This window comes from Gigantopelta aegis, chromosome 6, assembly GCF_016097555.1.
Source record: "Gigantopelta aegis isolate Gae_Host chromosome 6, Gae_host_genome, whole genome shotgun sequence".
Lineage (NCBI taxonomy): Eukaryota > Metazoa > Mollusca > Gastropoda > Neomphalida > Peltospiridae > Gigantopelta > Gigantopelta aegis.
This window is the reverse complement of record NC_054704.1, coordinates 10,379,319-10,393,369: the sequence shown is the minus strand read 5'-3', so window position 1 is coordinate 10,393,369 and position 14,051 is coordinate 10,379,319. Positions and strand designations below refer to the sequence as shown.

Here is a 14,051-nt window from a genome sequence, read left to right as displayed (position 1 = left end):
ATGAGTAACTGTCATATTGTTAGTCAACTGCAATATTAATACATCAACTTTTTTGTACATGTATCAGGGTCGTACCCTGGTCTAAATCCTAGTGGGTGGCACTACTTTTTATAAACAAATGAAACACTATACAAATTAAACTCTGAGATATGTATGCTACCTTCTGGAGTAAAACAAAAAGTATTATTCCCCACCCCCCACCCCCTACCCCCAAAGGGTACGGCCCTATGTATGTATATAAATTAGATTCTAGAATATGGCAAAATTGTAAGGTATATTAGCTGTGGGAAATGGTCATGAATATAATAATTATCGGAACCGAACACACGGGTACTTCGACCCCTGGCCGCCATTGTTACATATCCTCAAAAAACAGTTTTTAAGCAAATGTTAACACCTTTCCGATTAAAAATTATTTACAGCCTTTGCACTTGTCGCTAACTTACGCGTCACAGACAAAAATTTAATGATTGTCAGGTTAAATATACGTCACAGTGTAATCGATTTCGATCGAGCTGTTTTTTCATTGGATGTATGTCATTGGTAACCTGGTCATTGGTAACCTGGTAAATTGTTAACACTCGTACATGTGTAAATAAGTATGTGTTATCAAAAATAACGAATGATGTTCTCACCAACGGGTGTGTAAGATATATATATATATATATATATATATATATATATATATATATATATATATATATATATATATATATATATACACGTATATACAATACAGTATTCTTCCTGGTGTGGCTGGTATAGTGCTCTACCTCTTGGGGAGCCAGTATAAATATATATACCGTTACACCTTTTGTTACTACTTAAAGATTCACGCTACGAGCGATCATCAGGTAACGTGTAACTGCCCTGCGGCTTGTGCTCTCCCCCACCCCCAACCCAACCCAACTGAAGACTATGCCCCATTCACTGTGCGATTGTTTTGTTTTATTTTATTTGTTTTTTCCTGGAGTGTCATTAATATATATTTATTTATTTATATTCAGTACTCATTATAGGCACATGCACGCACACACAAATTTGTACCAACAATTATAATTGCTGTAACTTAGTGACATTAACCAACAATGTTAACGTTTGCAAAAATAAATAAAAATAAAGGCGGCTACAGCCTACGCTATATAAACAGGTAAACCTGCCAGACGTTTTATCGTTTTTCATTTAAATGAGATTACATAACAATTTACGGCATGTCTTAACATCAGATTCAGACACAGCAGGTTGTAGGACACATATGAAACAACTCGAAGCATTTCATGTTAACGCCACAAAACACAACTATAACTGCGCTGTTCTAAAAAACATTGATGATATTGATAAATCGAAGTCAAACACATTCGAATCACTGTGGATACATCTGGAAAAGACGTACCCTAGCTAGCTAGTCATAACCATTATTAAATCATTTAAAAAAATATATATATAATAATGGTTATGACTAGCTAGCTAGGGTACGTCTTTATATATATATATATATATATATATATATATATATATATGCAGGGGCGGATCCAGGAATTTTAGCAGGGGCCTTCAAAGGCTCAAGACTGGACCCCCCCCCCCCCCCCACGATAGGAAATTTTCATATTTGAAGATAGCTTTAGAGCAGGCTTTAGACCCCCCCCCCCCCCCCCCCGATCCGCGTCTGATATATATACGAACGTGCACATCCAGAGCAAGCTGTTACAGAACACGCCTGTCATGGGCGCAAGTTAAGACTACGGTACTGCCAGGTCTTCTGTCCATAACATATGTGACTATATAAATGTCATTATTACCTTTACACACGTATGTTTAAAAATGACATGTGGCATAATCTTTGTATAACTCATATATAGAGAAGCAAAGGTTGAATGAGTGAATGAGTGAGTGAGTGAGTGAGTGATCGATTGATTGTTATTTGCTGTGGTGTTTTTTTTGTTTGGTTTTGTTGGGATTTTTGGGGTTAACTGTTTTTAAACACTGCATATACTCATGTTTAGTTTGTTTGTTTGGTTTGGCGGTTTTGTTTTGTTATGTCCAATATCCGATATATATTTCGTGCTGGGGTGTTGTTAAACATCCATTCATTCTATACAAAAAAAGATTAAATGATAAGGACAAGAAAGGTTATTGACACAAGCAGAAAGTCTTCAGACTATAAATAACGTTTTCTTTCTCTTTCTATTGTTATTATTATTACTTTACTATTATTATTTTTATTATTATTATTATTATTTTAAATTTATTATTATTATTAGGCCTATATATATATATATATTTTTTTTTAATTATTTTTTTTGTACTGATGGTGATGAACTTTCCACTTTATTAGCTGGACCCCTCCTCCCAAAAAACAGAATCCTAAATATTTGTAACAGGTAATTTAAAAAAAAATCTTATAATATTAAATAGCAACGATATTTATTTTCAGGGTCGTACCCTCCGGAGGGCGGGGTGAGGGGGAAGTTGCCCCGCTGAGAATCTCACTTTTTTTCTTTCTTTTTTTTAACTCTAGAAAATAGCATACACATCTCAGGGTTTAATTTGTATAGTGTTTCACTTGTTTATAAAAAGTAGTGCCCCCACAGGATTTTGATCAGGTTGTGGCCCTGATTTAAAAAAAATAAAATAATAGCAGGCCTACGACTGTCATAATAAATTATATATTATGGTTTAACACCCCCAGGCAATCATGGATGCTATTTACAAATTGATTATGTGGATAAAATCAAACCCTACTTGCTAAAAAAATTAAATAAATATTATATACTATTAATACCCTTGAACTCTCCCTATAATCAGTACTACTACTTAGATATAACTAATTCTTTCTAACCACAGTACCGGTAACGTAACTGTAAGTTATGTAGCGAAGGGTTATGTTTGAACCAATGAAATATTTTGTACCAAAATTGTCGACCGTAAATGTAGCCAATCACAGCTATCCACGTTTTGTCATTTTGCATCTGAGGAATCTCCATTGAGACTGACAACGCGTGTAGTCATTTTAATTTTGAAAACACAAATCAAAAGGTAAATATATTTTTAGAAGCATATTTTGAACGATATCATAATTAACTATTTAAAAAATACATAATCATTTAGGTCTCTGATTAGCAACAAGTGAAAGTTATTGGTGGTTATCACGAAATTATCAGGAGTATGTAGTCCAAACGAGTTGATCAAGGGAGATAAACTCAGTATAACCGGACCGGCTTCTTTAGCTTAATATTTTAAGTTGTTTTCACAAGCATATATGATTATATCTAGTTATAATCATTGTAATAGTGGTCCCTCTTATTGTGCAGTTTCAATAACGAATGCACCTGTGTTCCTAGTTCTGAAAAAAGCATCCAATTTTAACCTTTAGACAACTGAATGCCATATTCAGGTGATTGCAGTGCAATTGGTATCATTGGAAAGAGCTAGAAAAGACATTTAAAATGGTCTTTGAATTGTGATGATAGGATAAATATTGAGGGTGCTATAGTATTTTGAAGTCGCCTAATTTAGGGTGGTTTTCGTCAATGGATTTACATTTAAAACAAAAGAAACTCTGTGAGTCTGACCATTTTCTTTAAAAATGTGCTTCAAAATGCCATAAACCCTTCATCTGTATCATTGGTAAGAAAGACTCACACCACTAAGAGATGGGTTATTGCCTCTTAAAATCATCTTATCAGTCATTTTAATTTACCAATAATTAATTAATTACGTACCTAATTACCCGGTAATTAGCGGTAGTCCCATTCTGAAAAATGCCCATAACTTCCTTAATATTTGGAATATTTCAACAAAATCTGCACCAGCAGACAGCTATCAAAAAGTTCTATCAGATTCTCACTTGAATAATCACATTCAAAACGAACATCAAAACTGATGAAAATAAACCATATGTAGAAAATAAACACTGAGCACATGGCTAATTTCAATGTAAACAACAGTCTGGACCAATCAGGTGACAGCATTTCCAGTCGCGTGCACACTTTTAGAACATGCCAGACAAAATCATTAACCATCGGCATTATTAAATCTCAAATTTCAATGAAATGTATATCAAAGTTATCTTTGCTTGTTAACCTTTAGACTACTGGATTAATTTTTAACAAAAACCACGTTGAGTGGGTACAAGTTTATAATTTTTACTCGCATATATTCACTTAAATGTTTTATAAATACATGAAATAAAGTTCATATATGAATCGGTAAGTATTATTTGTAATTTTTATTATTTTAGATCGGCTAATGGTGATTAAAATTAGGCAAAAAATCTAAAAAGTTGCGTTTACATACGGGCATATGTGGCCAGCTGTCCAGTATTTATGTCCATTATTCCCGATAACAGTGGTTTTCTGACCAGAATTGTTTTTAAAACCCGAACTACGATTCATATTGCAATATTTGGTAATTTTCGTTGTTGGTAAAACGATCAAATTTATTATCAAATTAGCTGTCACAATCAGCTATCGATCCCTGAAAATTACCACGACGTGCCGCCATTGTTGTCAAGCGAAAATACTTGCCGAAAACCACTTTTTGTACTCAAAATTTCAAGGTATTTTCAATTGAAAAAATCTAAATAAAAGCCACCATTTTGAAAAAAAATCTTTTTTCTTTAATTATATTTCCGTTTCCGGTGAGTGTCTTGTGCAAAACGGCGGGGAAATATGAATTGGGGAATGCACTGTATACAGTGTACAGTATATCGACTGACGTGACGTCGGGCGAGATATCTCGCCTGCAGTACTCAGAAGGTTAATAAACTATTCTGATTACAATTTGAAGAATTCCAATGAGATTAACCATCATTATTTTGAGGTTGATTATCGAAGGTTTGTTGACAAAACAGCCCATCAACGGCTTGGACACCCGATACTGCTGCTGGTATAAATCAGTGGCTGTATGTAGGATTGTCTTGAAAATCCACATAAAGGTAGAAAAGAACACATACTACAGGTCTATATAAGTTTGAAAAGAGTCTTTACTTGCTTTTCAGTAAATCGGAGGCATTTTTTATTGGTTGTGTATACCGAAATTTTAACAGCGGATTTGTGAAACTTCTAGGAATCCTATGGAAATAAACCGAAGACGAGGCAACTGCTGAAAATGTAAACTACGTCATCGGTATAAGTGTAGATTTTCAACCTTGCGCCCACGACCCCAAAAACGTACTTGAAAGTACAGCATTTCCACTGCCTGCTGCACTGCGATCAACCCAGAAACCAGGTATTTGACCTAAGCATAGGCGATGCCTGGGGCCGATTCCCACATACCTACTGAATTAATTTTTGACAAAAACCATTTTGAGTGGGTATGGTCAAGTATTATAAAATCCAGAGTATTGTAAGTTTGAGACTGCGATTTTCGTGAAATTCAAGAGCATGCTGTCATTAACCGTTGTTTTGGAAAGAATTCGACCTCTACCACTCAATATCAAAAGCTCTAAAGACTAACCCTAACCCTATCAGTATCCCTAAAACTACCCTAACTAATGAAAGGGGGTACGGGTTGAACTCATGCTGCTGTTTTTGCTTATAAAAACATTAGAAGAGACACCAAGTGGTTATGAATACATTTCCAGTGTTTGAGATTAAAAAATTTGGGCAGTATCCCAGTAGAATACTAACATTTTAAAATCTGGTATCCCACCTGATAATTTAGTATCTCACTTAAATGAAATTCATAAATAACATCGTAACAAACTTGGATCACACTGTTCTCGTTCCCAGTCTATTGCTACGTTGCAATCAAAATTGTGGAAATCGTGAAATGCACTATCAAACGGAATCAGCAAAAAGAATGGCTACATCTATTTTTAAGTAATACTGACATAAATTAATATTTAGCAGTAATCTATTTAAGTCTTTCTGATATTACTAATGATAAACCTACCTGTATAATTTTTTTGCAGATGTGGAATCAATATCTCAAATACAATTTGAAGGGAGGAAACATCCAACAAAACAATATTGACGTAGTGGTTCCCAGTCTATTGGTACGCTGCTATTGCTCCAGTGTAGCATTAGACTGGGTTCGAGTTGGGAGAGATATTGTTACGGCATAACATTAGACTGGGTACGAGCTCGAAAATACTGTTAATAAAAAACGTAGGATTAAAAAAAACCCAACCTTTTATGGTGGGTTATTGAAGTCTGGTATCCAAAATTAAATTCTGGTATCCCCGTGATATCGGGATGCCATTAATCTCGAACACTAGTTTTACAGAAATAATGCAATAAAAAAAGGTATACCCAAAATAAAATGTTTGTTTATATAGTTTTTAACTGTTTTGACTAATTCCTGTTTTCACTCTGGAAACGAAATCCAGCATTATAAAAAATACGGAACACTATCATCAGTGGCAATGTTTTTTGGGTTTTTTTGGTCAATCGTACTTCACTGTGATTCGATCTGGGCTATTGCGTCCTTGCCACTAACCACTACACCACAAAACAAACAATTGAACTGAATGTTTAACTGCTTTGTGGAGAGCTGTTGTGCATTCTCACGGAATAAACTGAATTTTCACCAAATATTCTAATCGAATGAACCAAATATGTATGAGTATGTTGGGTTCAGATGTAATTTATTTTTGTACTATTTACCAATTTTCAGTAAATGCCCATAATACTGATGTAACCAGGGATATTTTAATACAATTGTTAATACGAATGAATTAGTGCTTTACTGTATTATTTAATATGTATACATTAGCTATTATTATATATAGGCCTAAGCTTATAGTTAGAATGGGTAGTTGGGTATGGACTGTAGTTCTGTTGTTAGTTGCATTTTACGGTCGCCCGATCGCCCATGGCGAGTCAAAATAGCGTTGGGCAAGTCAAAACCTTATGTGTCGGCGACCGAAATTTTCTGCATATTGTATTATTGTATCAAAATGCAAATAACTATCTGTAAGAGATCGGAAAGTTATTTTTTATTTATTGTTTTCAACTGGTTTCCTATTAGTATCTGCGCAACCAAACCAATAGAGGACATAATAGCGACCACTTCTCCAGTCTATCGAACAGTCTAAAGCCATTCGGAATGCCTCGGCCAGTTTTGCTTACGTACTCGAAAAATCTCGGCCACGTAAATGTATTCGTAGGTTCAATCGGAACACCTCAGCCATGTCCGTCTTTACTTTCCATTTAGTTACAATCGGAACAACTCGTCACATTCTGCTACGCTATCAGTATGTTTTGCAGAAAAATTTAGTTTAGGAGCCTGAAGTTTTCCGAAATTAATTGTTGGAAAGTTTTTGTTTCTTACAGAATACCAAACACTGCGAGTGTTGTTAAATAATGATTATGCCTTTAACTTGTGTTGTGTGTTTATTTCTTTACTGGATGTGATTATTGTTTGTATAGATTGCTGTCAAATTAGTCTTTTTAATTCCTCGTCATTCGGCCATAAAAGCACCTTATTCATTCCAAGACCGAGCCTTGGTAAAACAGTCCAGATGTTTGATTGTGTGGGTTCCGTGACAAAATAATAATTATAATTTAATTACAACAGTTTGTAATAAAACTAAAACCAGTTCTGTTTCCTTCTTCTGTGTTGTTATTAAATTAATTGTGTGATATGATAACATGTTTTTTTAAAGTGCAATTCAAGTAAAAAAAAAATTAACGAAATTTGGTTGCGGGCCATTCAAGAGTTGTACGGGCGAGTCAAAGTGTTGCTGTGAGTGGCCCGATTGGCCAGTCAAAAAAAATCCCAAGTGCATACCCTGCTAATTAACAACAATGTTCAGTGATAAATTCAGTGATAACGCTTCGTGATTACTGCTTTACTCAGACAATGGCCATTTTGAGGAAAAGCAGATGGTACAATATTAATGTATAACTAACTGTTGTTTTATGTATGGTCTGGCTGGAAATTTAACTGGCCTGGGTTTTTTTTTTTTTTTTTTTTACATTTTAACTGATCCTTGAATGAAATGACTCTATGTAACTCCAATTTGTAATCAGAAAAACTGTACAAACATCCACAAATGATGTGTAATGGCAAATTCTTACAATCATTTCTCATGTATGGATAAAGAATATGTTTATTTCTGACTTCAAAACAAATAACATATATACATGTAATATTTGTGCTAATGAAATCGTCATTGCAAAAATACCCCTTTCTTTGCTTAAGTTATGATGTAGCTCAACGTAAAAAAAATTATAACCAGGAAAACGCAGGATTTACCACCCAGAGATTTACCACCCAGAGATCCAGTCGGATTCATTCTTACAAACATGTTGAATTAGAATGGACCTCTGTTTAATTAAATCCATCAAGTTTGCTATAATTTATTAAAACGGTAAGATCATATTGCTGACAAAAGTTTGTTAAAGTTTGTTTCGTTTAACGACTCCACTAGAGCACATTGTATATGCACTTCCCCACAGACAGGAAAGCACTACTGCTGACGAGTGCAGGTCTCGAAAAGAGAAATTTTTAACCTACAGCAATTTTGAGCTGATCAACAAACAGTCCCTTTAACCGACTCCAATAATTTTTATCCATCGGTGAAAAAGAAACCTGCCCTGAATGACTGCAGTGCATATCGCATTTACAGGAATTGCCATCGGTGCCGTCGTTAGGTTCGAGCCCTGAAGTGCACACCAAATTCAAAAGAAAGTATACCAATTTTATTTTTTTAAATTTAAAATATGAACAGTATATGTTCATAGAAGATCAAATAGGTCTTAGTATCAATTGACTTATCATAGCCAGTTTGTATTTGAGCGATGTTACACATGTATGCAAAATGAGTTCATGCTTCAAATTTACATTTGAAAATGTGCCTGAATTGTGTTTAGTAGTCCTGAAAATTATACCATAAAATACTTGAATCAGATAGTTTTGTAGTTGTATTTTCAGTTATTATATTCACATTTAACATGGATGTAATTTAATACCAATACATGTACTAGAATACACATAACACTGTTTTTTTAATATCCAAGATGATGCAGACTGTCGAAACAACCTGTATGCATATATATTTGTAAACCAGTATATTGTTACTTTTATGTATTTATGCAGGGTGCAAAGCAGCACTATATTTTCTTACCAATTGGCTAGTAAAATTATGATAAAAAATCACTGGCCAACTCAGGATTGTTGTTTGCCATGCAACATGCATGTATTAAATATGTATTAAATATTAAAGGAGCTCAATCACGGATTTAGTGGGCCTTGTTTTTCTAAATATGCATTATAAATGGAAATTACATTAATTTGGAATACCAAACCTAGTTACTGTATGATCCAAAATATTTTAATTGAAATACGATCGAGGGAATTCCATGACACGCTTCATTTTTAAAATTTGGAAGTCTTCTTGTAAAAAGTCAAAAAAATACGGGGGGAAAAGACGTGTAGTGATGAGGCTATATATACGACAACCGTATAATATATTTGTGGATTTTATATAAACGATCGCCATGTATAAAGACTTGGCAAATGAGGGCCGGCTATATACATGAACTCACCATTTATTATTATTATTATTATTATTATTATTAGGCGCGTGTGCAAATTATTTTGACTGGTTCGCAAAGTGGTAATTCGGTGTACTGTTGCATGTTTTGTCGTCCAAAGGTTGGCTAATTATTACTTAACCCAGTTGAATCCAGTTCTACGTGCAGGGACAAGTTCAGCCTGCCGTTTGTGCATGTTAATCTTGCATTTTTATAGCCAAAACTCCTCCAGATAAAACACCGCCCTACACCCCGAAAAGGTATTAGTAGGCTAATAATAATAATAGTAGTAGTAGTAGTAGTAGTAATAATAATTGTGTATTATTATTATTATTATTATTATTACATGTATTATAATGTTGGTAAAATCACGTTGGGGTGGGTGGGGGCGTTTGTTACAGAAACGTTACATAATTTTAGAGGGGGACCCGGGAGTGGTCTAAGCTTTACTAGTAGCCTATTAAAAAATTTATTTTGAGTTTTATTGGCCCTTATAATTTTGAGCATTTGAAATGTGACTAAATACAGCAAACTAACCTTTTAGTCATATTTATTTACAGTAAAATTAACTTTTTTACAAAATTTACGTAAGCAGCCTCAAAATTGCAATCAGTGAAATATTAAGTTCAAGCCCTGTTGTTAGTTTTTGTGTACTGTCCGTAGTTAGTTTCTCTTTCAGTTAATGTACCTCAGCCGCTGATAATTTGTAATTGTTATTTTTATTTATTTATTCATCATCATCATCATCATCATTTATTTATTATAATTAATTTTTTGTTAGTACTGTAGGGACAATATGACACTATTCATATATCTATGGAAAACGTACACAAAAGGGTCCGCGAAATTCATATACTCCCCCACACCATCCCCTGTTCAGGAAATGCACTGTTCGTAAAGTACTTAGTATGCATTCCTCCTGTTCCAAAAAGAAAGAAATGTTTTATTTAACGACGCACTCAACACATTATTTTACGGTTATATGGCGTCAGACATATGGTTAAGGACCACACAGATTTTGAGAGGAAACCCGCTGTCACCACTACTCTTCCGATTAGCAGCAAGGGATCTTTTATTTGCGCTTCCCACAGGCAGGATAGCACAAACCATGGCCTTCGTTGAACCAGTTATGGATCGGTCGGTGCAAGTGGTTTACACCTACCCATTGAGCCTTGCGGAGCACTCACTCAGGGTTTGGAGTCGGTATCTAGATAAAAAATCCCATGCCTCGACTAGGATCCGAACCCAGTACCTACCAGCCTGTAGACCGATGGCCTAGCACGACGCCACCGAGGCCGGTCCTCCTCCTGTTCCAGATGGTTCGGTAATATGGATCAATCAGATGTACTTATTTACTGCCTTTGCTGTGAATATAGCCAGCCCTCGTTATTGGAGGCTATAGACCCGGCCTTCGTATATATATAGTCACATCGTATATAAACACCGTCTAGTTCAGAATATTCTTTAAAAATGTAACAATTCCTATCCCAAGTCAGCTGTTGTGGCATATTTTGTATAATAATGAATTTGACAAGGTGGAAAATGACGGTGTTTGTGATCCAGATGTTTAGATTAGAGTTTTTCGCGTACGACTAACGATAAATTTACCTATAGATGCAAAGGCCTAACTAGTCGGGATTGTCGACGTTTAACATGCTTCTGTTACTAAAATAAATTAATGTATAAGCTTAATATCATTCAGTACATGTTTTTATTAATTTTTAAGAACTTATTTTCATTGGGTTTTTTTTCTTCTATTTACCCTACGTCGCAGAGGACGGTCAAGCATTCTCGTTACATGAGCTTGGTAAATCGTTTTGGCACTGCGGTTATTCGGGGAATGCCCGTCACGTGACTCAAAATAATACGTCACACCTCTGCTCTCCAAATAGCCGTTATTTTTCTCAGAATTATGGACCGTACCCATAATTCAATTATTTTTATAAAATGTCAATAATAAGTGTGATATGGTGGTTATGTAGATGGTTCAATAAAGTACTTTTAGGTACAAATCAAATGTATATATTGTCATATAATATTTTGTTGGGTCAGTAATTAGGTCAACCATCCGTGACAGCGTGTTTAAAAATATGGATATCAGTGTTTGAGATTAAAAACTTTTGGGCAGTATCTCAGTTGGATAATAACATTTCGAAATTTGATATCCTACCTGAGAATTTAGTATCCCACTTTTGGATATGGTTACCTAACATTCAAATACACCAAGCAAGCCAATTTTAATAAATAAAAAGGCTGTATTGGTTGAAAACATTTTATAATGGCTACTTACCTTTTCAGTGTTTTTATTGACTTTGGAATTACTAGGCCTAATGAAGAAACACTTAGACTGGAAGGAAACGTCACAACAAAAACAATAGCGGTTATAAGTCTCAAGTGTAGCATTAGACTGGGTATGAGTTGGGAGAAATATTGTTACGGCGTAGCATTGGTCTGGGTACAAGCTCAAAAATACTGTTACTTAACTTCGTCTGTAAATGATGACTTTCATTAATTCAATGAAAAATAAAAACTCGGGATTAAAAAAACCCAACATTATATAGTATTCCGGTGGGATATTGGGTTCTTGAAGCCTGGTATTCAAAATTAAAATCTGGTATCCCCAGGATATTTGGATACCATTTTTCTCTTGATATACTTGGTTGAATGAAATTTAAACACAATCTCTGTTTTATTTTATTCAAAACTGCTTAGAAGTCGCTTTCATCAGCAGTAAAGAAAAATTAAAAATGTTCAATGATATTAATTTAGAAGAAGTTTGTTTGATTTAACGATACCACTAGATCACATTGATTTATTAATCATCGACTGTTGGATGTCAAACATTTGGTAATTTTGACGTAAAACGGAAACTCGATAAGTTGTAAGTTAAACTTATAGTCGCCAAACGAGAAAAAATTGTTGCATTTACGACCAAATTGGTCGCACTGTAGAGGCCTAGTACAAAAAAATTGAAACCCATTGGCACTGTAGTGAAATGTTGTAAGCCTGTTTACTCGCTTGTGACTGATCTTAACCTGTGTGTGTTTTACTTTGCAGAATGAAACTTCACAGCTTACTGCTGTTGTGTGTGTTTGGACTGCTGTTAGTAGGACTGTCTCACTGTGACACATCTAATGATGATGATGTAGATCTTGCCACGGAAGATGATGACCATGATGAGGCCACTGACGAACCAAAAGAAAAGGTTCGTTTGTACACGTAGTGAAACCTCACAAAAACCAGACCCTCTGTAAACCGGAGTTCCCTCAAAACTGAACATTTATCACTGTCTGTTTTTAAATGTTGATACAGAACAGAACCTCCTAAACCAGATACCCCTCAAAATAGGTAATTTTGGGGACACAAGCTATATTGTTACCTTTATTTAAGTAGAGTAGGGAAACAAAAATCTTACATATTCGTCCTGGGGAGGAGAAGTGCCTCTCCACCCCTGACGACGACGACGACGACGACGACTACTACTACTACTACTACTACTACTACCACCACCACCACCACCACTACCACTACCACTACCACCCACCACCACTACCACTACCACCCACCACCACCAATAATAAACGGTGCATCTAATTGCTAATAACAATAGGTTAGGCACTAGTACCCGGTTCCGAATAGCAAATGTAGGCTAATTGCGGTTTATACAGAATATATAAAATTTATTATTTCAAACGCTGTAGTATAATCAACATGGTCAGTGTCGTCTTATTCCGATTCAAGTATCATGATTGCTGCAGCAGCCACTTCCTAAACAGAAGCACCCATGTTCATAAAGTAACTTCCTGTTCCAAACTCATTCCTTTCGTTGTCCAGGACAGAACAGTTGGAACATGTCCAGGAGAGGTGAAAGGAACACACCCCAAGTCTGTGCGCACTGTGTGAAATTTGTCGTGACGTAGGCATTTCTGTGCTAAAAGCGACATCTACCGGTGACATCAGAATACTAACTTCCAAATTGGGTCATGGGGATTCCCATGGTATTTATCGATATAAAACCTGCTTTTTCACTACATTTTATAAAAACGTGATCTAAGTGTGTTACAGGTTTGTAGATTAACCAAAATTAGAATTTATTTTCGCTGGATGGAACTAGGGTGTGCGACTTTAATTCACAATATTTTATAATTATTGATTACAGATATCTTGAAAAAGCAAACAAAAAGTTTGTCAGTGTTAGTTATTCTTTAATATAGTAATACATCATGTACTGTATTTATATATTTAATATGTCATGCAATTGCAGTGGTGTTTTCTTTCTTCATGGTTTTGTATTTTTTGTTACAGGCACAATATATAAAGCCAGAACCAAAAGGAAATACTTTCTTCTTTGAGCCATTTCACACGAAAAAAGATGCTCACAAAAAGTAAGATTATTATTATTATTTTCAATGCAGTACTTATGTACCTTGGAAACTTGGGTCAGTGACTTAGTGTGTATATATATCATATATATTGTAATAGAGCTGCCCTGAATCAATGGATCATATTGTGGACCTCATATCCCGATAAATACTACCGTATATTGACGTCTATTAGCCGACTTTTGAA

General features: G+C 35.0%; 1 protein-coding gene across 2 annotated transcripts in view; it reads left to right on the top strand.

Annotated features, from left to right (window-relative positions):
- Window positions 1–2,968: 2,968 nt before the first annotated feature.
- The window catches only part of LOC121375143 (calnexin-like), a 68,078-nt gene continuing 56,995 nt past the window's right edge, over window positions 2,969–14,051 (top strand). For both annotated transcript variants that reach the window (XM_041502404.1, XM_041502405.1), the window contains exons 1-3: window positions 2,969–3,036; window positions 12,540–12,687; window positions 13,788–13,867. In XM_041502404.1, the coding sequence (XP_041358338.1) occupies window positions 12,541–12,687; window positions 13,788–13,867 (227 nt within the window). In that variant the 5' untranslated portion in view covers window positions 2,969–3,036; window position 12,540. The remainder of the gene's footprint in view (window positions 3,037–12,539; window positions 12,688–13,787; window positions 13,868–14,051) is intronic.